The sequence below is a fragment of the Thamnophis sirtalis genome, unplaced genomic scaffold, assembly GCF_051295495.1.
Source record: "Thamnophis sirtalis isolate CommonGarterSnake01/CBP01778 unplaced genomic scaffold, rThaSir2_p1.2 scaffold_5, whole genome shotgun sequence".
NCBI classification, from domain to species: Eukaryota; Metazoa; Chordata; class Lepidosauria; order Squamata; family Natricidae; genus Thamnophis; species Thamnophis sirtalis.
The window spans coordinates 97,527,240-97,551,448 of NW_028261385.1; the positions used below are offsets into that span (position 1 = coordinate 97,527,240).

Sequence of the window (24,209 nt, forward strand, 5' to 3'; positions counted from 1 at the left end):
TATGTTTAATCTTATTAACCTTCAAAGCTACAGCAGCTGTGTTTGTTAGCTGGAGATAATGGCATAATTTCAACAGCAGAAAGAAACCTTAAGCTTGCAAAAGTTATTCTCAGAAATACAGAAATTATCAAATATATATGAGAGGATAGAGAAGAAGCTGGAAGATTTAGAGCATCTAACAGCAAAATATGATGACGAAGTTGAGGATATTTATCAAATAGAAAACGTGGTGGTTAAAACCAAAGTGGAAAATGAATATAAAGAAATTAAATTTGCTGATATTTATGGTGATTGGTTTGTCTCTGAAAATGGAAAGAGTGGAACACTGAAACAGGAATTAAATGAGGAAATTTGTCCCAGATGGCAAGATACAGAAGAAGAAAAAGCAAAAGAATTTATGGATTTAAAGAGAGAAATTTTATTAGCAATATCATTGATAACACTACTGACAATCAAAGATAAGCTGACTAAGGAAACAGAAGAAGCGTATCAATATTACATGAGAGATCTTATAAGCAAGGAGTTGCTAAGAGGAGTCCATACAAAGTTGATCAAGGAGATGATTAGAGGACTGACACCACAAATGGCAGAAGATATGAGACTGTTTTGCTTTTGGAAAGACACAGGTTGATAGATGGAAGAGTATAATTTAAAACTAGTTAAATTTATTGAAATTTATTGACAATAGATATAGTTTAAATAAATAATTGATAATGTTACTAATGTATACGATGTGTAGCGTTATGATGAGTATAATTGGATATGAATATTGAATGGTACCCATGAAAGGAAGATTAAATCCCTTTGGATTATATATAAAGGTTAATAAAAAAAGAACTAAGTTAGATAAAGTTAAAGTTTTGATTATTAGGGGGAAAATGTCATGATACAGGATATAGTTAAATAAAGGAGGGATAAGGATAACAACGTATATATAGATATGGGGATAACATAAGGAAACTGGATGTAAATTCTAAACAGTGATTTGGAAAGGAAGATTAGAAAATTTTGTTATTAAATATTATGGATGTTTAACTAGAATAGGACATAAGGATTCAGTGTTAGTGGAGGATTTTAGAAATAGTAAATGAAAGGCCAGTATGTGGTTATGTATTAAATCTTCGTATATTTTATGATGAAGGATGTTTAAACAATTATAGTCAAATGAAATGGAGATATGATGTAACATGTATAAATATTTGAGTTAAAATACTTGAGTTAATATGAATTATGTTTGTTGAAAAGATGCACGAAAGTCTTTTTGTAACCAACTGATAGACTTTCTACAACATGTAAAGAAGGATGTTGTGTTTGTTTTGAAAATGAAAAGTAAATTTTAAAAAATTATTTTAAAAAAAGTTTGACACCCTTGATCTAAAGAGCTAAAAATGATTTACCTTAATACATCCATCTCATCTTTCAGAGATTGAGCTTCGTCAGCTAGATTTGTTAATTCTTCATTTTGTTGCCGTAAATCTGTAATTTCTTTTTCTAACTCTTCGCAACGAATTCTATAATCATCTTTTGCTGCTTCTAATCTGAAAGAAAATGCTACAATATATTACATAGGGAAAAGTGCTTACAATCAAGTTCTCTTCTGTGTATCTACTTTAAAACAAAGAGACAAATAAATAATCCTGAATAATGCCAATGTAAGGAAAAAATTCCCTTGGATATTCAGAAAAAAATCAACAACAGCAAATTATAACTTTCATTCCCTCAACATTTGCAGAAACTATAACTTAATTCTTATTGGGTACATATATTCAGGCAGAAACATGATCCTATTAGCAGGCTTTGGGACTCCAGGTTGATTCAGAGTCAATAAAGAGGCTTGTATGATTGTATTTGTCACTGCCATGTTGTTGACTTTTAAAACTCTAGGTTATGTATGCAAGTTGAGTAGCCATTAGCAGTGAATCAACTTAATAATTAACTAATACTACTTAGTAAAAAAACAAATATACTTATGCATACAACCTTAGAAAACCGTTTGTTTTCCCTAAAGTAATGAAAATATTCTGTGGATTCAGGTCGAGCTACCAATTGGATCCTTCTAGGCTGCACAGCAAATAATGAGAAATTAAACCGAAATATATCCAAGAAGTTAGAAGTGAGACATCAAATAGCCTTTTAATTATGTGTTTTTAAGGTCAGCAAAACGAACAGCATTAATGATCAATGCCACTTTTATGCAAATCTGGCAAATTTAATGGTTTTATATATTTAGGATTATTGGCAACTATAAAACATTTCAGTTTTTTATTTAAATCACCATCAACATAAACATACACATTTTCTTTCAGCTGTTATTGCTTTTTTTAAAAAAAAAAACTCTTTTAATCCTTAGGATCCCAGCAATACAGATTTTAATTTACACCTCATCAGTCACTGACCCCAAAAGTGTTACAAATAGACACACCACACAAACACTTAGCAATTAGTAAGAAAACTTTTTAGTACTTTATTCATAAAGTACTTTTAGAATCTTGCTATCTAAATATTGTTGGCTGGTGATCACAATAATAATCGGTAGTGGTGCAGTGGTTATAATGCAGTATTGCAGGCTAATTCTGCCAGGAGTTTGATCCTGACTGGCTCAAGGTCGACTCAACCTTTCATTCTCCTAAGGTTGGTAAAATGAAGACCCAGATTGTTGGGGAAAATATGCTGTCTCTCTAAACTGCTTAGAGAGCCAGTTTTATCCTGATTTGTTTAATAATAAAATTAATTTTAAATTGATTGGAAACTCTTCATTCTATTTGAAATTTGAAATTTAATAAAATTTGTATGCCGCCCAATCCCGTAGGACTCTGGGCGGCTTACAGAAACGAGATAAAATTTTTTAAAAAATTAAGAATAAAAATACAATTATTAAAATTACACAACATCCATTCTGTCTAGGTGGGGCTGGACATTGATCAACAGCCCCAGGCCTGCCGGAACAGCCAGGTTTTGGTGGCTTTTCGGGAGGCTGAGAGAATGGAAAGGGTCCGGATCTCAACGGGTAGGTCGTTCCACAGGGCCGGCGCAGCTACAGAGAAGGCCCTCCCCTGAGGGGCTGCCAGCTGGCATTGTCCGGTCGACGGCACCCGGAGGAGGCCCAACCTGTGAGATGTTGTTGGTCGTTGGGAGGTATGTGGCAGGAGGCGGTCTCTCAGGTAGCCAGGTCCTAAACCATGTAGGGCTTTAAAAGTAATGACTAGCACCTTGAAGCGCGTTCGGAGACCAATAGGGAGCCAGTGCAGCTCGCGGAGGATGGGTGTAACATGGGTGTAACATGGGTGTATCTAGGTACACCCTGTATCGCTCGCGCGGCTGCATTCTGGACCAATTGTAGTCTCCAAACACTTTTCAGGGGCAGCCCCATGTAGAGCGCATTACAGTAATCCAGCCTTGAGGTGACGAGGGCATGAGTGACCATTCGAAGTGCCTCCCGGTCCAGGTAGGGCCGCAACTGGTGCACCAGATGAACCTGGGCAAAAGCCCCCCTGGTCACAGCCGACAGATGGTGTTCTAGCGTCAGCTGCGGGTCCAGAAGGACACCCAACTTGCGGACCCTTTCTGAGGGGTGTATAATTTCACCCCCCAGGCTAAGAGATGGAATGCCTGGACTATCCTTGGGAAGCAACATCAATAGCCACTCGGTCTTATCTGGATTGAGTGCAAGCTTGTTCGCTCCCATCCAGACCCTGACAGCCTCCAGGCACTGGCACATCACTTCCACTGCTTCACTGAGTTGGCACGGGGCGGACAGATACAATTGAGTATTGTCCGTGTATTGCTGATATTTGATCCCATGCCGGCGTATGATCTCACCCAGCGGCTTCATGTAGATGTTAAATGGGAGGGGGATAGGACCGAACCCTGCGGCACCCCATATTTGAGGGGCCTAGGGGTCGATCTCTGTCCTCCAACCAACACCGACTGTGACCTGTCCAAGAGGTAGGAGGAGAACCACCATACGACGGTGCATTCCACTCCCACCTCCCGTAACCATCGCAGAAGGATACCATGGTCGATGGTATCGAAAGCCGCTGAGAGGTCAAGAAGCACCAGGATAGAGGAATGTCCTCTATCCCTGGCCCACCAGAGATCATCGGTCAGCGCGACCAAAGCAGTTTCGCTGCAGTAACCAGGCCTGAAACCCGACTGAAAGGGATCCAGATAATCTGCTTCATCCAAGGTCTGTCGGAGTTGAAAGGCCACCACCTTCTCAACAACCTTCCCTACGAAAGGGAGGTTGGAGACTGGACGATAGTTATTAAGAATGGCTGGATCCAGGGAAGGTTTCTTAAGGAGGGGTCTCACCACCGCATCCTTTAGAAGGTGCGGGAAGGATCCCTCCCGAAGAGAGGTGTTAACAATCCTCTGGAGCCAGCCTCGTGTCACCTCCCTGCTGGTCGAGACCAGCCAGGAGGGGACACGGGTCCAGTAAACAGGTGGAGGCACTCACCGCTCCCATGGCCTTGTCCACTTCCTCAGGGGCGACAAGTTGGAACTCGCTCCAAGAAATCCGATCAAGGCCCTCCTCCGGCATTCGGCTGGTACTGTCCAAGTGGAGTCCAGGTCCGTCCGAATCAGAGCGACTTTATCTGACAGAAACTGAACAAATTCCTCAGCTCTACCCTGTAAGGGCTCGCCCGCATCCCTCCCTTTCAGGAGGGAGTGGGTTATCCTAAACAGGGCGACTGGGCGAGATTCTGCGGATGCAATAAGAGCAGAAAAATGAGCACATTTTGCCGCCCGTATCGCCAATAGATAAGTCCTGATAAAGGCTCTTAATTATGTTCGGTCGGATTCGGAGTTACTAGCCCTCCAACATCGCTCTAGGCGTCTCTTTTGGCGCTTCACCTCCCGGAGTTCCTCAGTAAACCAAGGAGCCCTCCTGGATCCACTGCCGCGGAGAGGCCGTAAAGGCGCGATCCGGTTCAGAGCTTCAGCCGCCCCTGTATTCCAGGCAGCGACCAAGGACTCCGCCGGACTGTGGGCAAGGGAGTCAGGTATCACACCAAGCACCGTCTGAAATCCCAGAGGGTCCATCAGGTGCCTGGGGCAGAACCACCTAATCGGTTCCCCCTCCCTACAGTGGGGGAGTGGTTTCTGAAAGTCGAGCCTCAGTAGGAAGTGATCTGACCATGACAAGGGCGAGATTTCGATGCCGTTCAATTCTAGATCACGTCTCCACTGCTCCGAGAGAAACACGAGGTCGAGCGTGTAACCTGCTGTATGAGTCGGACCCTGAATTACCTGGGTCAAGTCCATGGCTGTCATGGAAGCCATGAACTCCTGTGCTCCATCCGAGCGTTCGCCAAGTGATGGCAGGTTGAAATCCCCCAGCACTATCAGCCTGGGGAACTCAACCGCCAGTCCGGCTACTGACTCAAGGAGCACAGGCAGGGCTGTTGTAACGTAGTTGAGAGGTAGGTACGTTAGAAACAAGCCCACTTGACCCCCTAGGTCCAACTTCACCAGAAGGGACTCACACCCGACAGTCTCCGGAGCAGGGATCCTACGAGGAACTAATGACTCTCGGATGATGACTGCCACTCCCCCACCCCTTCCCTGGCAGATAAGAATGAAATGAGCATTTCTTAGTGGCTAGTACATTATTATGGAATTCTCACCTGAATGTTTCCTCTTGGAGCTGCTCCAACTGTGTCTGGAGCTGTAGATGTCTACGTCCTGCTGGACTGTTTGGGTCTTCTATGGAATCAGACTGATTTAAGCGTTCCATTAAGACCTGGTTCTCAGCTAGCAAACTACTTTTCTCTTCCTGCAATGCGGCAACCTGTAACCAAAATGCAACAATAATGCACTATGCTTCACCAAGAGCATACTTTGGCATTATAATGAAAAAATAGTATAGCACTTTGAATCTGAACTATGTGTTGCAATGAAATAGCCTTCCACTTCCTTCTAGGACTAACAACTGCGGTTCATGAATTTGCATGTATGTGCAGTAGATATATTCTCTATCCCTCCCTACATATATTCACTCAGCTATATCTTACTGCTTAACCATAATAATTTGGATATAACTTCTTCTGAAACTAAAATACCTTGAAGGATTCTTCTATTATTACTTCTGTTATGAACTCAAGATTGCAATCCTATCTATAGTTAATTTGGGATTAATATTGTAATGAAACCAGCAAGATTTATTTGGAAACACTAAAAAATGATTTTTTAAGAATTTGATTACATGAAGTTCTCCTAAAATAATAATAATAATAATAATAATAATAATAATAATAATAATAATAATGCACGCATATTACAAAAATACGTTACGATGTCCTAGGCCCCTGGGTGGGGCCCAACTAGTAACCAATGCCAAATCCGGCGAAACAACTGGCCGCTGTGATACAATTGTATAATAATAATAATAATAATAATAATAATAATAATAATAATAATAATAATAATAATAATATCATCATCATCATCATCACCATTATCATTCAGGACCAATTAAATGCAACTTAAATCCTCTTCACTGGTTCTTTTTATGACCAACTCTAGTTCATTGGTATACTTGAATAAAACAGACTTTGATTTCCTATAAAATATAAATCAGGAAGAAGGCAAGGAGACTTATGTAGGACGCTATAAAGGCAGCTGCTAGAAGTAGTTCTACAAGAATTTTGAAGTCTGCTTGTTTGTTTAAAATAATGTATTCATTATTTCAGTCAACCTTACAGACTGTTCACTTATAAACCAACCCAAATCTTTCAACATTCATAGGAAGGATTTGGGTTGTTTTGATAGGGTTACAATAAGTAAGGCAAAAAACACAATGTGGGAACACTGTTATTTGGTGGACAGGCTTGTTCAGTTTCTCCCTGTTTGGGGTGGTGATCTGCGGGAGTTTTCTTCGTTTTCTAACCCAAGTATAGCATATGTCACAGCACAAATTATCCTTTCTACCTCAGAATGAGAAACTATACTGTGGCTGTAGGTTCATAAAAAAAAAGCAGCTGAAAGCCTACAGACTACCTTCCCATTCAGACAACACTGCAAATTATAGCAAAATTCAGTGCCTACTTGCATATCCAGCTCATGGCATCTCTGAGCAATTTCTTCTTTGGTTGCTAAGGCTTCATTTAATTCTTCCGTTGTTTTCTTCAACTGTGTTTTTAAATACAATATATATTTTATTTATTAAAAATAGTGGCATGAAAAAATAAAAAAGATAGGGATCCAAAGAATTCATTTATCTGTACTTAAAATAATTATCCATAATCCTCCTAATTTATTTTGACAAATTATCTGCAAAGCTTTCTGTTTCGTGGAGATAAAACCTACCTGAATATTTTTCTAGTGTCTGTATGGTAAAATCTTGTATTTTAGGAGATATCTTTCTACCAGATATACGTTATATGTTATTCATACACTAATTAACTTTGGAGTGCAGCATCCAAGTCATACAAATCATGGAGCAACAATGTTAAAATATAATTGTAGTTAAATTTCAATCATGTATCTCTGGATGCAACTAATGGAGGAAAACCAGAGATGGGAATACACTGATGGCATCAGATTAGGGGCATATCATCCTGGAGAAAATCTATCTATGTGGTCACTAAACATCTGCAATGACTAGATCATACATAATCCATCAGGTAAATTTAGACATTACAATCTTTCCATATAAGAAAATTTATTATCTATAATGCTTTACCCCTTACAACATTTCACCTTAAAGAAGGAACAAAGATAAAATCTGCAAATAGTGTTTGGCTATTATAACAATTGTTTAAGCAAGCTATTATTTGGTTATAAACAGTTCAACATCACAAACATTTTGTATCAGCAGTAAACCAGAAAAGGTGGCTTCTTTAAGGAAGAACTCTTTACCAGGTCAGATTCCTTGATCCAATCATGTCATTTCTGTGTATTCTATCAGGATCTTGCTCATTTTTAAGTAAAGAAATAAGAGACTCAACTGTATATCTGCATTCAAAGTAACTATCCATTCCAATTCAATGAAATACAAAATGTTTTTGAAGTTGAACTATTTACTGCAAAGTAATAGCTTGCATAAGCATTTGTTATAACAGCCAAACACTCTTTAATATGGCTTTAGAAGTATTATACAGTAATCCTCAACTTACAATTGAGCCCCAAATTTATGTTGTTAAGTGAGAAATTTGTTAACTGAGGTTTGCCCCATTTTATGACTTTTCTTAATATATTTGTTAAGTGAATCACTGCAGTTGTTATGTGAATCTGGTTTCCCCATTGAATTTGCTTGTCAGAAGGTATCTAGACCCTTTTCAGTCTGGTTTCAGGCCTGGATACTGCACCGAAACCGTTTTGGTCGCACTGACCAATGATCTCTGGTGGGCCAGGGATAGAGGACATTCCTCTATCCTAGTGCTCCTTGACCTCTCAGTGGCCTTCGATACCATCGACCATGGTATCCTTCTGCGACGGCTGGAGGAAGTGGGAGTGGGAGGCCCCGTTCTAGGGTGGTTCTCCTCTTACCTCTCCGACAGGTCACAGTCGGTGTTGGTTGGAGGGCGGAGGCCCCTTAAATATGGGGTGCTGCAGGGGTCGGTCTTGTCCTCCTTCCTATTTAATATCTACATGAAGCCACTAGGTGAGATCATTCGTCGGCATGGGATTAAATACCATCAATATGCGGATGATACACAATTGTATCTCTCCGCCCCGTGCCAGCTCAGCGTAGCGGTGGAAGTGATGTGCCAGTGCCTGGAAGCTGTTAGGGTCTGGATGAGAGTGAACAAACTCGCACTCAATCCTGACAAGACCGAGTGGCTGTGGATGTTGCCCCCTAAGGACAGTCCAGATAGTCCGTCCCTAAACCTGGGGGGTGAAAATTTACACCCCTCAGAGAGAGTCCGCAACTTGGGGGTCCTCCTGGATCCGCAGCTGTCATTAGAACATCACCTGTCGGCTGTGACCAGGGGGGCCTTTGCCCAGGTTCGCCCAGTGCACCACTTGCGGCCCTATTTGGATCGGGATGCACTTCAAACGGTCACTCACACCCTTGTCACCTCAAGACTTGACTACTGTAATGCGCTCTACATGGGGCTGCCCTGAAAAATGTTTGGAGACTACAATTAGTCCAGAATGCAGCCGCGCGAGCGATACTGGGTGTACCAAGATACACCCACACTACACCCATCCTCCGCGAGCTGCACTGGCTCCCTTTTGGTCTCCGAACGCGATTAAAGGTGCTGGTCATTACCTTTAAAGCCCTGCATGGCCTGGGACCTGGATATCTGTGAGACCGTCTTCTGCCGCATACCTCCCAACGGCCGATAAGATCACACAGCGTGGGCCTTCTCCAGGTGCCGTCAGCCAGACAATGTCGGCTGGCGGCTCTCCAGGGGAGGGCCTTCTCTGTAGCCGCTCCGACCCTATGGAATGAACTACCCCCAGAGATCTGGACCCTACCCACTCTCATGGCCTTCCGAAAGGCTATTAAAACCTGGCTATTCCAGCAGGCCTGGGGCTGTTGACCTCTTGACCGAGGTCCAGCCCCGATTAGACTGGGTGCATGATGTGCTTTCTTTTAATCTGTTTTTCTTCATTTGTTTTTAACTCTTCACTTTTTAAAATTTATTTTCTGTAAGCCGCCCGGAGTCCTTCGGGATTGGGCGGCCTATAAATTTATTAAATCAAATCAAATCAAAAGGTGATCACATGACTGTGCAACCATCATAAACATGAGTCAATTTTATTCCCGTAACCATGGAGATGCTGCAATGAAAAATGGTCATGTCACTTTTTTCAGTGCCACTGTAATTTTGAATGGTCACTAAACAAACAGCTGTAAGTCAAGGACTACTTGTGTAAAATAAAGGCAACTTAAGAACAAATAGTGTATCCAAAGCAGGCTTGATGTTCCCTCAAATGCTGGGAAATAATTCACTCATATTAAGTAAATTATTTTTGAAAAACATTAAACATAATTCTCAATTCTTTCGAAGTTTAATTCTGCCTATTGAGAATAATGGCATGGAACATAGTCCCAATTATATTCAATATTATATTGTTGCATTATAGTGAATAATTTATTAATGTACAGCATTTAATAACATGAGTAGCATTTCTCTAAACTAATCCTTTTTTTTAGATATGTATTGGCAAAGAACCTGACTGCTAGTTTAAAAAGAATCATAGCATTTTTAGATAAAGCCAGTTTGACTGTTGAGATAGCAAAGAAAATAATGCTACAAATGAATTAACTACTTGATTTTATATGTAAAGAGAGAATATGAAAAAATACTGAGTTCGTTACTCAATGCCAATAGTATCAGTTTTATAAAATCAGATGTTTTTGCATCTCCAGCTTTGCCTCTAATTAGCTTTCAAAATTTCACACTGGACCTAATAAACGGACTTTTGCTTTGATCACATTTCTGGTAATAAGATTTTAAAAACTCAAAATGTGGCATAACAGTGTCAAGGCTGTCTTTTGGCAATGATACTAACTGAATAATTATGTTACTTTATTGATGTTAATTGCAACTCCTACAATTTACCAGTTCAAATAAGAAACTAATTTGCTGTCTGCTTCCTTTACACTTTTCCAAATATACTGATAAAAACAAAGCAAAATAGATGGGTGGCTCCAAAATTATTCAAATTGAACTCTACTAATGGAAGGAAAAACTAGCAGTAGGTGTTGCATACCTGACGGTCAAGATCAACGTAACCATCATTTCCAGCAGTGACCGGAGACTCTTTACTCATCAACTGCAATAAGATCACACTGGATTAGAAAAAGCAAAAGACTAATTTGTATCTGTGTAAGAATTAAGCATTTAAAATGCACGGTATTGTATTATGGGTGTTGGGTATATCCTTATTTAATCAAGAAAGCAATTTACATTTTACTATTTATTTTGGGTCAACATAGCTTATTTTAGGGAGAGAGATAAGAATTAAAAATATTATTTTTAATGTTAATGAAATGCTTGGGCTGGATATATAGAAAACGTTTCTATATTTTCAACTTAAAATAACTTACTACTCCAGTACAATGTTCAACTTATGAAATATTAAAAATATACATATCATAACATCAGGATATACTGAAGCAATCTCACTTATTATTAAGTCAGTAATATATGAAAAACTTTTAAGATTTCACCCAAAGGTGCTTTTTCTACATAGACTTTTAAGATTCGATTTTTCCCTTTTATTGCTAGAAAGATATATAATTTAAACTAACCAAAGGACAGTACAAGTATACATTATGAAATAATGCTATTCAGGCCAACAACATGAATTTTAAAAAACACATCCTTACGCTATACATATTTTCTGTACCTCAAAAATTATCAGGTTATATTATAACACATTATTTAATAATGGTGTGAAAAAAACAATTTTTTATCAAAAAATGAATCCAAATTTGTCACAATAAATATTTTAAGTATATCCTTCCTTATTCCAAAGCAAAAAGATCTGATGACTATGCCCAAATGTTTTCCCCAATTCATTTGAGATTAGTTTCTCTTTTTCTGCTTCACTAAAAATTATTATAATTAATGTCTTATTTATTGGGGCACAAAATAATTCCAACATCACTGCAGGATCTTTTTACTACTCTGTAACTTATTGCTATGTACAAATACTTATACTATATATTGCCACACTTAATTAAATTGTCACACTTAATAAAATTAATTCACCAGCTTTAAAAAAAATAGAATAGCATGGGATCAAGAAGCAGCAATGACTTCATCTTGCTCAAACTGATACAAGCCGTTAACAAAGCCAATGTCAGAGCACTGATAATGTTATATAGTCTGGTAATGAAATGAATCCAAGAAGAAGAAAGCCAAATTCAGAAAAGACCTATAAAATGTTTTTTTTTTTCCTATGCATGAAATTTTGGAGGGACAATTCCATGAGCCAACTTGTACCAGTTTGCAAGAGCCATTTAAAAAAAAAAATTGGAAATTTTGCGAGTCAGTTTGAGAGCAGAGCTAAACCATTCTGATCAGTTGTTTGGCAGCTTGTCGCGCAGCATGGTAACAGCATGTCCCAATGGAGCTTTTTCAAAAGGCAAGTGGACTTTATTCAGTTGCCTCTTGAAAAAGCACCTTTGGGACAACCATGACCTGGATGCCTAAGACTCTCCATAGACATGATAGCAGCAATGCAACCAGCAGAGCTGGTTCTTATCCATTTGTCAGCCACTCAGTACGTCCCAATCAATTTATTTACAGGAAAATTCACAAAGATTTTCCAAGTTATTGAGCCTCCCCTATTTCATTAATAATAATGAAATTCAGCTGTTAAAATATCTACTGCTAAATATCCTATTTAAAGGTTTGGTGGAAATTAATAGGAAAGGGAATGTAAGAAGGGAACCAAGTGTTAACTTTCAGAAATGTAAATATTCTACATGAAAGCAAAGTGGAGCATATCATTAATTTATGTTTAAAAATATTCCATCTATTATCTGATCATATTTCTGAAATGGTAAAGGTTCACACAGTATGAATTCTGGAAACCGGTTCCACTATATAACAAAGATATGTGTCTTTTAACTCCTTACCTCCTGAATGGCTGTCATGACCACATGTTGAACAGATTCCTCCATCATCATGATGGTCTGAATATACTCTGTAAGAAAACGGTTGTAATAATTCATACTTAAAATGTAATCGTTCATGCTTAGAAAATTCAGAAGGATATATAGGACAATATGCCAACAATACTAAAATGTTCAATTTTAAATTTAGTATGGGTGAATTTTTCTCTTTTAATGTATGAGTGACAAAATCAGCATTCTTCAAAGGGATTAATTTTAAGCAGTAATAGGGAGAATATTCTAACTGATCTAACGAATCTACGTTACTAACCCTGATACAATACTAATACAAATCCATATGTAGGAACTGAGGAATGCAAACTTCAAGTGATGAATGCCTGAGTAAATTCAAGTTCATTTCGGCTCAAGATGAATTCCTTTAAGGAGCTTTTAGCATTACATTTAATTTATATTATTACATATTTGTATTTTGTATTTTAATTATTATCTGTTTTAAGTATTCAATCAAGTATAAAGGTGAGATATAAAGTAAATAAACAAAAATACATAAACGTCTCAATTATTTGTTTGTTTATTTTTGCATTTCTCTATGCAAAAGAATAGAAGACTGAAGAACTGAAACTGATTGCTAAGAAGTCTCTTATAAGCAAGTCTAATACATTTCACTCCTAACAGGTAATTATAGGTGCGTTATTTAATTAAAGACCACAAAAAATGGCATAGCAGAAACAATAAAGAAAATTAAAAAGCTTTGCAGACATATCTTTCCATCTTTTAAAAACGCAGATGTATACAACCAACCCACCTCCTTCCTCTTTGAATATTCCACAAAAATTGTTTCTAAACTTATCAAACCTTGATTGTAGCTGGCCATGCAAGTATTAGTTGTGACAGTCTGGTCATGATTTTGTGGACAAGTTCCAGTTAGCCTTGAGCACAGGCCGTATCATGTTGCAAAATCAGTTTTAAAGGAACAACTGAGGGAAGCAAAATATAAATGTCTATATTGTCAAAAAGAATTATTCTACAGCACATTCTTCAGTTCACTGGAAGATGTAGCTGTAAGCAGTTAAGTGACAAATTTACCTTTCTGACATTCATTTTGGTGATCCTAATAGAAAACAGTGCTCAACAGAACATAAAATACTTTCTGTGAAAATATGAGATACATAAACACCTAACAAATCTTTTCTGACCTATACACTGCCTTCCAGCTACATCAAGAGTGTAATTCCCAAAATTTCCAATCGGTATACCTTTCGGAGACTAATTCCAGGAAATACCATCTAAAGATAAGGGGGGGGGGTTACCAGATTGTAGCAGACAGTACTATTTATTTAATACATATATTTGATTTATATCTCACCTTTCTGCTTTGGCAAGCAATTAAACAGAGTTAGTAACAGAATACAATTCATCAATATTTTCTATAGCACAGACCAAATCAATATACTATGAGACCCTTTCAACTCTTTAATCATCATTGCGTATGCCACACCGCTACTGTATTTTACTTCTGTTTCATGACTGTAATTTGTGTGGAAATCAGCAAAAGGAATGTGAACAATGAAGCAATGAAACCAGGCTCAGTAGTAGTAACTGAGAGGGACCTTGGAGTCCTAGTGGATAATCATTTACATATGAGTCAGCATATTTGGCAACAGCAGCCAAAAATGTCAATACAATTCTAGGTTGCATTAACAGAGTGATAGAATCAAGATCTTGTCAGGTATTAATACCACTTTATAAAGCCTTAGTAAGACCACGCTTAGAATACTGCATCCAATTTTGGTCACCATATTATAAAAAGATGTTGAGACTCTGGAAAGAGTGCAGAAAAGACAACAAAGATGATCAGGAGTTAGGGGCTAAAACATATGAAGAACCATTGCAGGAATTTGTCTAATCTAGTGAAAAAACGGACTAAGGGTGACATGATAGCAGTGTTCCAAGATTTAAGGGGCTGCCACAAAGAAGAGGGTGTCATCCTATTTTCCAAAACTCCAGAAGGCAAGAAAAGAAACAATGGATGGAAACTAATCAAGGAGAGAAGTAACATAAAACTAAGGAGAAATTTCCTAACAGTGGGAACAATTAACCAGTGGAATGGCTTGCCTTCAGAAATTGTGAGTGTTCCCTTACTGAAGGTTTTTAAAAAGAGACTGGACAGCCACTTGTTTGAAATGGTATAGGGCAGTGATGGCTAACCTTTTCGTCACTGAGTGTCGAAATCACTGAAAAATCAATCTACAATGATTGAATGATTCAGAAGTGCGTTGAATGTAGTCAAGCCCAATACTTCTCAAGTACTCATTACAGCAATCTGATCAAAAAGATGCTGCCGCTTTAAAGATTTCCATGCAAATCTTGAAGGACCAATGCCTTTTTTTAAGGCTGGCTCACTACTGACTCCTTCTGGATTAAATAGAAGACATCAAACTAATTGTCAATTTTCTTAACACTCACCAAAGAAACTGGGGGAAAAAACCTCAATGTTAATGTTGTGTGTGTTAATGAAACAAACAAAAACTGTGTATATAGTTTGAATAATGTACCATTTTAATAAAATACCAACTAACCTTGTTTTTGTTCACAGTTTACAGCACAGCCTAAAATAAGCTGAAGCATTCTTCCAAGCTCTGCTGCATCAGAATGCTCCCCAATCAAGTTAACATCAGGAAGGATAAAATCATTAATCTGTTGTCCCAAAATCTGTGCAAGGATAAAAAAATATATTAACATATTTCCAGGTTTCAGGGCCAAAGTAAACAGAATTGCAGGATTAGGAATCTAATGAGAAGAAATTGTATTATTCATTCTGTAGGGTAACCAGCCAGAATTCTGCAAATCCAGTTTGCTAAGCAACTAACGGAAACTTTTTGTTTCTGTGACTCTGACATATCTATCTCCTGTTAATAAAATCTTTATCCTCATGCCAGACATCTAACCAAGCTCTCCAGCTGAGGAGTCAAAATGGGTGGGTTGTTCTTAAGTGGCTCAAATCTAGAAGTTACCTTATCTTTACTGTACATAGCTGATGCTTCATGCTGTTGACTATTCATTGTATACAATGCTTATTCAGGCCCACTAATGTATAGAGGTTTGGCTGAGACACATTTCCACAAGCAGACTAAGTACTATTTGCACAAGAGTTGGCACTAACACCAAATCCTTTTACTTGTACTTCAAAAAAGCAACATTCTTTGAACCTGATTCAAATAATCTTTTAACATAAATACTAAATAAAATGTTTCAAACAAATACTATCAAGATAAAAAAGATCTTCTAGAACCATCACTCCAAGAATTATTAATAGTTCCAACACCCATGAAAAGTAGTAAACATGGGACATTTTGATTTAGAACAATTACTATGTAGGGTTTCCCCCTCTAAAATAAACATTAGAGTAATGGTTTACTAAAACATTTCACCAGAGAGTGCAAAGATATATTTATTCTCTCATTCTTTTTATGAAATCTGAATGGATTATGTAAGTATTTAAAGTGAAAAGCTTCCCAATGGAAAGATTCAGAATTTCATTCAGGTTTTGTTTCCATGATACAAAATAATCAACAAAAACCATTTTAATGCATCAAACTTATTTCACATTTCCTTTAGGAGACAGGAAATTTTATTTCACCAACAAAAATATGCAGCCATTCTAGCCAACTAAAATTAAGGAACAATCACAGAACAGAATAAAACTGTCATATTTATCATATTTTTCAAGCTAACTACTTCATATCAAGAATTCTATTAAATGTGTTCAAGATCATCTTCATTAGACTGATAAAGTGTATATCAAAGAATTCATCAGCTTTCAAAACATGCAAGCCTGCAATAAACCATGTTGCATATTTATTAAAAAATTGTAAATGCTCTTTTCATATATATATTAAATGTAGGCAAGATATTTTTAAAAAGAGATCTAAAATGTTTGAAACAATTATAGTAAGCTAATCTACATATTATATTCAAAGAAAGGAATATATTACATATAAGAGTTCTTACTTCATGGTTGTAATCCAAAATTCCTTTTAAAATTTTCTTCAGATTGCTCACCTTAGAGTGAAAGAAAACAATTATTAAAAAAAAGAATTATCCTAAATTACAATTAAAACTCAACTTTATAAGAATTTATTATAACTTAAAGCAGAAGAGTGGTTTCTTTGTGTTTTGTGGAGGGGTTTGCCAAAAAAGCCAATAACAAAAATCACAAAATTATGATTCCATACTTTTCTGATTTCTAGATCCTGTTTGGTCACAGGAGGACATAAAAACCATCATATATAATAGTGATTGTTTATACCTCTAAATTGGATTAGTATTCCCACTTGTTTTATATAATAATTATTCAAATAAAAATATTTTGAATATTCCTATCAATACAAAATATATTAAAGCAAAGATTCAAAATCATATATTTATTGGGATTAGCATAACTTCCAAAATAGCCTCAACTACAACATTAGTAGTTATTTCTGATGGTTGGGGAGCATCATATTTTTAGGCACATGAAAGCTATTAGATGTGCTGAAAAGATGGTTTCATTTAGAGGTTCTTTGTTCCATTTTTTAAATGTTTCAGACCATCCTGAACAAATCCATGAAGGATTATAATTTTTATAATTTGAAAAAAGATATTAAGATTAATACCCTTTGCTTCCAATTTTTAAACTTTTCTCATTATAAACTAGAACCTACATATGAATTCCTCACTTTTTTTCTAAAAGTATGGCATTTTTGGCAAAGTGTCAAGATTAATGAAAGGGAATTCAGTATTGTAATAGCAATCTAGCAACTGAAGAAAGCAAACTTTCTGCATAAACATGAGCAATTTCAAGCAAGTTCTTTTTAACCTAAAACAAAGAAAAATATGGTGCCAACTTAGGATGTGGTCTTGAGTCCCAAATAATAATAAAAAAGTCCAATTCTACCCTGACATTGGATTGTAAACAATGAAAAGAAGAATTTAAATTAAATAATATTTTTGTTGCTCCTTCGAGGGCATGAGATTTACAACAATTTATATATCTTGCGTCTGTAATGTTAATTATTCTTGCAAATACTGCATTCTTCAAAATCCTTTAAATCAAAACTTCATTCCATTACCATTTAGCTAGCTTTTAGATTAACACTTTGTATTTTATATGTAAATTCTACAAGCCACCTAGAATCCTGGTTTCAAGTGACAGGCAAATCCCATAAATAATTAAGCAAATAAGCAAACTTTATAATGAACAATTATGTTTTGCTCTTCTACTCTGGGGCTTCCCACCCTGGAAAAAAAAATCAGCAAATTCTTTCTTATTGAAAATAAACAGACAAATGCATAAATAAGAAGTAAAACAACACACAGTCTAAGGATAAATACTTCTCAGGTAGCCTTCAATTAAATTCATATGTCTTTGGGTCATCCAACAGCAATATTTGTTGTATAATTTTATGTCTATCTAATAAGAAAATGCCACATGAAGATCACTATTTGGTTTCATAACATGTTGAACCGTGTTTAGTACAGCTGAAGAAAAATGTGTCAGCTTGTCTCAACCATATAATTATTATGTTTGGGCCATGTTTCCAATGACTCTTAATTAAATATAGTTTCTGAAGACTTAAATGCATTAGCGGTGCTAATAACTTTGCATGTCCTAATTTGATGGAAAGACTATGGGCTTTAATCTTTGTTAGTTTTTTCCATTTTTTGTCAAATGTGGTAGCGAATATTTCAGCATTTCCTACTGATACAAGAGAACCTTAACTTTCCCCAGAATTTGATTTCAGAAGGACTTAAATGTTATTACATGGAAACAAGAACCATCAAGAACTTTAAATCAATCATGAATCATCACAAAACCAGATTAAACAAAAATAATAATTTTATGTGTAGAATGATCTGCTATGGCTAAAGATCTGCCAAGAAGCAATTAAGCAAAGATTCAGCAAAAGCTTTTCAGACTTTAAAATCAATAAAGACAGAGTACTGATTGCAAATGTGCAGCACTCCTTTCCCATTGCATGATTTTCACTAATCAAGAGGAGTCTGGGACTTGAGAGAAGCTCCCATTTTACCTCCACATCTGCAGGTAAGACTGAAAAAGACTTCAATGGGAAGCAATTTTTGGCTTTTGCCTTCTGCAAAACTGTACTGCAAACATAAAAAGGAATAATTTAACATTTCAATCTATACTAGAGACCTTGGTCAACAACAAATATCGTGTCATTAATGTTTCTTCTATACTTAAGGTAGTTTATTTCAAATTCAAATTGGGTCTTCTGACAGAATAAAACAAGCTCTATTTGATAAGGTATCCTTATCTGTCTTCTCATGGACAAATATTTTATTTTTATCATGGGACACCAGACTTGAAAAAGCTAGCTGAAAATAGAATAAATTTATTTAAGAAACAAAATGCCTCTGAAAATCAATTCCTTAAGTTTGTAGAATAGGGCAGCATAAAAATTATGTAAATAAATAAATTAAAATATGTTCCATTTGAAATTTTCAAATAATTGTACTACATGGAGGCAACTATGTTATGAGATGCCTCGATAAATACTATTGATGGGGGGAATGGGTCATATCGATTATTGCCCTTCCTTCTTTTATGCGGTTTTCTTCTCCATACAAAAGCCCCGAGAAAGATTTATAAATAAAACTACTAATATCTTATGTATGCAAATGCATATTTTTCATAATTAAATGAGAGTTTATCAATGTTGTCAGGCGTGAACAACCAGATCCACATGTGTACACTATAAACTAGATACTTTATTGTTGAAGCCTATTTCACAGCAATTTTCTAAGACTGGCAGTTTGTCCCTGGGAAAGACTAGATAAAGTTCAATGGCAATCAGGGGGGGGGAGGGTTGGGCCTTGCCCTCTTGTGTCTATTTAATAATTCCAGACTGCTCCCCTGCTTGACCCCACTTCCTGACTGGGACAGCCTGTCTCCAACAATGTGAAGTCATTTAGATCCTTGCTTCAGTACAATTTATTCTTGTATTGCATTTTTTTCTTATTCATTTTAATTGGATATCAGTATACAATAGTCCCACCCAGACTAGATAAAGCAGAATAAACTGGGTTAAAATCCCACAAGAAAAAAATATTTCTGTAAGAAAATTCTATATACATGACATGAAGTAGCATGGGTTTAAACTAGAAGCTTCAAATAATTGACTTAATAAAAGTTATTAAATATTTAATAATGCTTAAAATTGAATAATTTTACTGCTTTTTAATAGAGTGCTAACTTGAATCTTGCAGAATTGTATGCAAAACAAAACAAAACAAACAAACAGTTGTGGTAAGTTGACAAAAAAACCAACAATTTAATCAGTAAGCAATAAAAATACCTTCAATCTCCAGTTTTCTCCTACTTCTCTTTTTATTCTATTTAGCCAATTTTCATCAAAATATGTTGGATCTCTGAAAAAATAAAAGCACAATATTTTGTTAAACGTATTTTCTTTCAATCTCTCTCTATATATACACACACAAACACATACACGTATATATGCATATAATACATGTCTGCTTACACAAAATGACAAATTTATCAACTAAAAATCCTATAGTTCTGATATTTAAAAAATGGCTTTTATGCTATATTCCATGGCAATCAAGATTATTTGGAAATGGTTTCCAGAAATTTCAATAGCAGTGACTTTAAAATATTTTCATACAACTTTAAGCATAAAACATTCCCATTAAATATAAATGTTTACATTTTATTATTATCCCACCGTTTTACATTCCAAAACATTTGATAAATTAAGAATATTTTTCTTTTCTATACAAATTATATAAATCATTCATACCCTGTTTCCCTAAAAATAAGACCTCTCCAGATAATAAACTCAATCAGGCTTTTGAGCGCATGCATTAAAAAAAATCCTTCCCCCAAAATAAGCCCTTCCTGAAAATACTGCAACACAGCAGCAGCCATGAAATGACCATGCTCACTGCCTCCTGCACCTCAAAAATAATCAGACCTCCCTGAAAATAAGGCCAAGTGCTTATTGTGGGGTCAAAAGAAAATAAAACCCTGTCTTATTTTGGGGGAAACATGGTAGGTTTATAGTTATTTAAGTCCTACCTATAATCCTATTCCTATACAGCTAGCTATTTAAATTATCCTCAATATTTAATTGATAATATCAGAGTATAAATTTCCTATCAAAATCTATTTATTATGCACTTGTAGAATTCATATAATAAATCACCAGAAGCACTGTCTGTAATTCTCTTTGAAAAGTATGTATTTACAAATTTTTATATTTAACAAAAGCATACATCAGAATTCACAATTTCCCATAAATCATGGTTCACCAAAACCATAGCAATGAGTTTTAATTGATATTTTATACACATGCAAACATAAAAATAACAATTCCAGATATAAGAAAATGTAATATATCCGTTAATTTAATATTTAAATTTTTCAGTAATTTATTCAAGAAAAGTAATTGACCATATTTTAGCAAACTATTGTTGAATTGTTATCAATAAGCTTCCACTGCTGAGTTATTATTAATTGGATGAAAGTAAAATATAACAAGTTCCTTATTATATAATGTAATAGAATACTTCATTTCCTTATTATACAATTTATCCTAACATGACACACCTTTTTATATAATAACAACCTTAAGTCACATCTGAGGTCTACTTTTAGCATAAAAAGACTCATGTACAATACAAGAGCATACTTTTGAAAAAGTCACTCTTTTAAAAAGTGGGGAAAACAGTTTAGCTATTCATATAAAACTGTCCTAAGCTATATTTTCTATACATAGGTTCTTATGGGTCAAAGGATTCTATTTATACCATTATGCCTTGGCACAGAATTTAAGAATTGTTGATATAGCACATTTTTTTGGTATGCCTTTCTACACCCGAAAAAGCTGCTTCATCCTACTATTTGATTAACAAGTTGAAATGTTAGTTTTAAAAGCATGGGACGAACTGTTATTTCCCTAGACATTCTCTAAGTTATTACATTCACAGTTTCCACACAATTTCCACACAAACAATACATATTTGGGAAAACACATTGTGCTCACATTTTCCCAATAACACATGATCCTTTAATCAATATTACTAGCAGAGATAGAATACGACTATATTCCATTAATGAATATGATTATGCAATCCTTGAATTTGATATAACAAAGATTATTAATGTTGGTCAACTTAAGATTGTATCTATTGTAATGGCTGGGTTCACATATGCTAAACCATGATTTATTTAACATCAATAAGTGAGCTAACTTATTATACTACATAATAAACAATGTATAACAAACACTTCTCCACCTGACTTGCCATACTTAAAATCTCTTACAAATTGCTTAGAAAATTCAATATTCTACTTTCCTCAACTCAGGGCCCTGAGAAATACCCCTTTTCAAATATATTATGTGCCAGTTCCTTGCTCATCACATCTACTTAAGCGAACTTTTGATAATAATTGCTAAATTAGTGGTTTTACCTCTAGTTCCCAGTGTATTGCTGTTTGCTGGTCAGAAGAAAGACAACTGTCAGTCAAAGTAATCCAATTTCAGGAACATAAAATATAATAATATATCCTTTATTCTCACTGTTCCTGCAGTTCCTAGCTATCTCTGGGAGCAGCTAACAGCTGATGTTGCTGTTACATATGTGTAATGGCTTACTTTCTTTCAGTAAGTGAGTTTACTTTCTTCAACTTTATGCTATACCTGTGCAGACCATTCTTTTCTTTGCTACTCTCTTTTATGTGCTGTTAAGTAAAATTTTAACTTAAGTAAAAGTTTTAAATGTTAGGATCATCCAACACAGATTAGAGCCTTACATGAAAAGATGCCAGATGCTCAAGGCTGACTTCAGAAAAGGCCAAGGAACATGAGACATTAGTGCTGAGGCATGCTGGGTAACTGACAAAGCCAAATAATACCAATAAGATGTCAGTATGTATTCATTGTTTGTTGAAAGCTTTCAATTGTATCATTTATGTCTAGCTGTGGAATGTGCTTGAAAAAATAGAAATCTCAGAACACTTGCCATAGTCACATAAAACCTAGAGACAGGCCAGAAAGCCACAGTTCAGACAGAACACGGTGAAAAGGACTAAGAGACAAGGCTGTATGCACTCCCCTTATTTATTCCATCTATATGTGGAATATGTCTATTTCAACAATAGAGACAAAAGTGTATTTTACACTGCCTCCAACATACAGTCATAATAAATACTACTCTGGAAAAATAGCAATATAGATATTTTATTAAACAAACATTCACCAGCAATGTTTTGCCATTTTCTAATTACAGCATAATTTAGTGAACATGCAGATCTACTTTTATTGTTTAATAAGTATTTTTTTCTGCCTCTTGTATTTCCCATTTTAGAATATGGGTTTGGGGTTCCTCTTTTTTTTTCCTATGGAAGCTACTATACAAGACACATTGATTCCATTGGCTATCAGTCTGTCAGTATTTTCAAAAAATTATTTAACACTGAATTAACTAAAAATGTTGTATCTGATAACTAAATGTAAAAAAATGTCCCCTCCCCGTAAAGGACTCTTCAATGGAACATGCTTGCCTTCAATATTACATTCTCAGGGGGTCCAAAAAAACCTGTCATTTTGTAGAAACAACTAGCCTTCTTTCATATCAATATGGTAATTCAGCAAATATTAATCTTTTTACAATAGTCTCATTAAAGTTTGACCTTAGTATAAATTTCTTCCTAAATTATATTTCTCTTATCTACACATTTGTATTTTCTGTGCTTAAAAAAAGTCTTACCTTAACTAGCTTGTTCATTAATTCAATGAATTCAATTCTTACTGTCTTAAAAAATCATTGCCCAATTGTAAGAAAACTAGAGATAATAAAATGAAATAGAAAACTGACACTATTTTTCTGATGCAGAAAATTGAATATGAATAAACCATTTATTTACAAAAATGTAAATACATCTTACATCTTTTGAAGTACTTGAGCCATCACAACTCCAGTTGTTAAATCTTCTACAGTCTGGCATGGTGCTTCAACATTAAATGTCTGGATCTGAAGAGAAAGAAAGTTATATTTAGTCAAGCTATTTCAAATACATTACACCAATGCATCAAGAAATTTCAGAAGTTGTACAAAGCTACAAAGTTGTACAAAGAGCTGCTGGAAGAAGTAAAATAAACCAAAGAAATAAATACAAGATCTTGATGATTACTGACATTACAATTAATGAATGGGTGAATTTATTTCTGTAAACTTGAAAGACCCTATTTTAGCATCACGTCTGTAAAAAAGCAGTTCTTTCTTTGCCCTTTAATTACCTTCAATGGATTAAATACAGTATAGTAATAGGTGTAAAAGCAACATTTGAAAATATCTATTCATATACTACCTTCAAAAACCTGAAAAAGGTATACAAAAATCATGATTAGTTATAAATGTTCCATAAGAAATGAAGCTCAATTCAAAGGAGACTTTTTAAAATATGTCCTTTGTCTATTTAACTATTCTTCATCTTTTTGCCCATTTTTTTGCTATAAGGATTCCATCAGGGTAGTGTCAAAAATTACTGAAGTGTTAATTGATTCTTCCCCAAAGAAAGAAAATCACAAATATTTGCATAACAATAAAGCAGTAGTTGTATGTAGCAGTTTAATGTTTTTTT

The 24,209-nt window shown here is 35.5% G+C and overlaps 1 protein-coding gene across 4 annotated transcripts in view; it reads right to left on the bottom strand.

The window, feature by feature from the left end:
• HOOK3 (hook microtubule tethering protein 3) overlaps window positions 1-24,209 on the bottom strand; it is a 79,885-nt gene that overhangs the window by 45,021 nt on the left and 10,655 nt on the right. For 3 of the 4 annotated variants that reach the window (XM_087716250.1, XM_087716251.1, XM_087716253.1), the window contains exons 2-10: window positions 23,514-23,599; window positions 19,900-19,972; window positions 16,553-16,603; window positions 15,121-15,253; window positions 12,545-12,612; window positions 10,669-10,731; window positions 7,048-7,131; window positions 5,628-5,791; window positions 1,398-1,538 (exon numbers count right to left, since the gene is read on the bottom strand). In XM_087716250.1, coding sequence (XP_087572376.1) covers window positions 1,398-1,538; window positions 5,628-5,791; window positions 7,048-7,131; window positions 10,669-10,731; window positions 12,545-12,612; window positions 15,121-15,253; window positions 16,553-16,603; window positions 19,900-19,972; window positions 23,514-23,599 — 863 coding nt within the window. Of the gene's footprint in view, window positions 1-1,397; window positions 1,539-5,627; window positions 5,792-7,047; window positions 7,132-10,668; window positions 10,732-12,544; window positions 12,613-15,120; window positions 15,254-16,552; window positions 16,604-18,612; window positions 18,689-19,899; window positions 19,973-23,513; window positions 23,600-24,209 lie in introns of those variants that run through there. The other variant, XM_087716254.1, reaches the window with a different exon arrangement.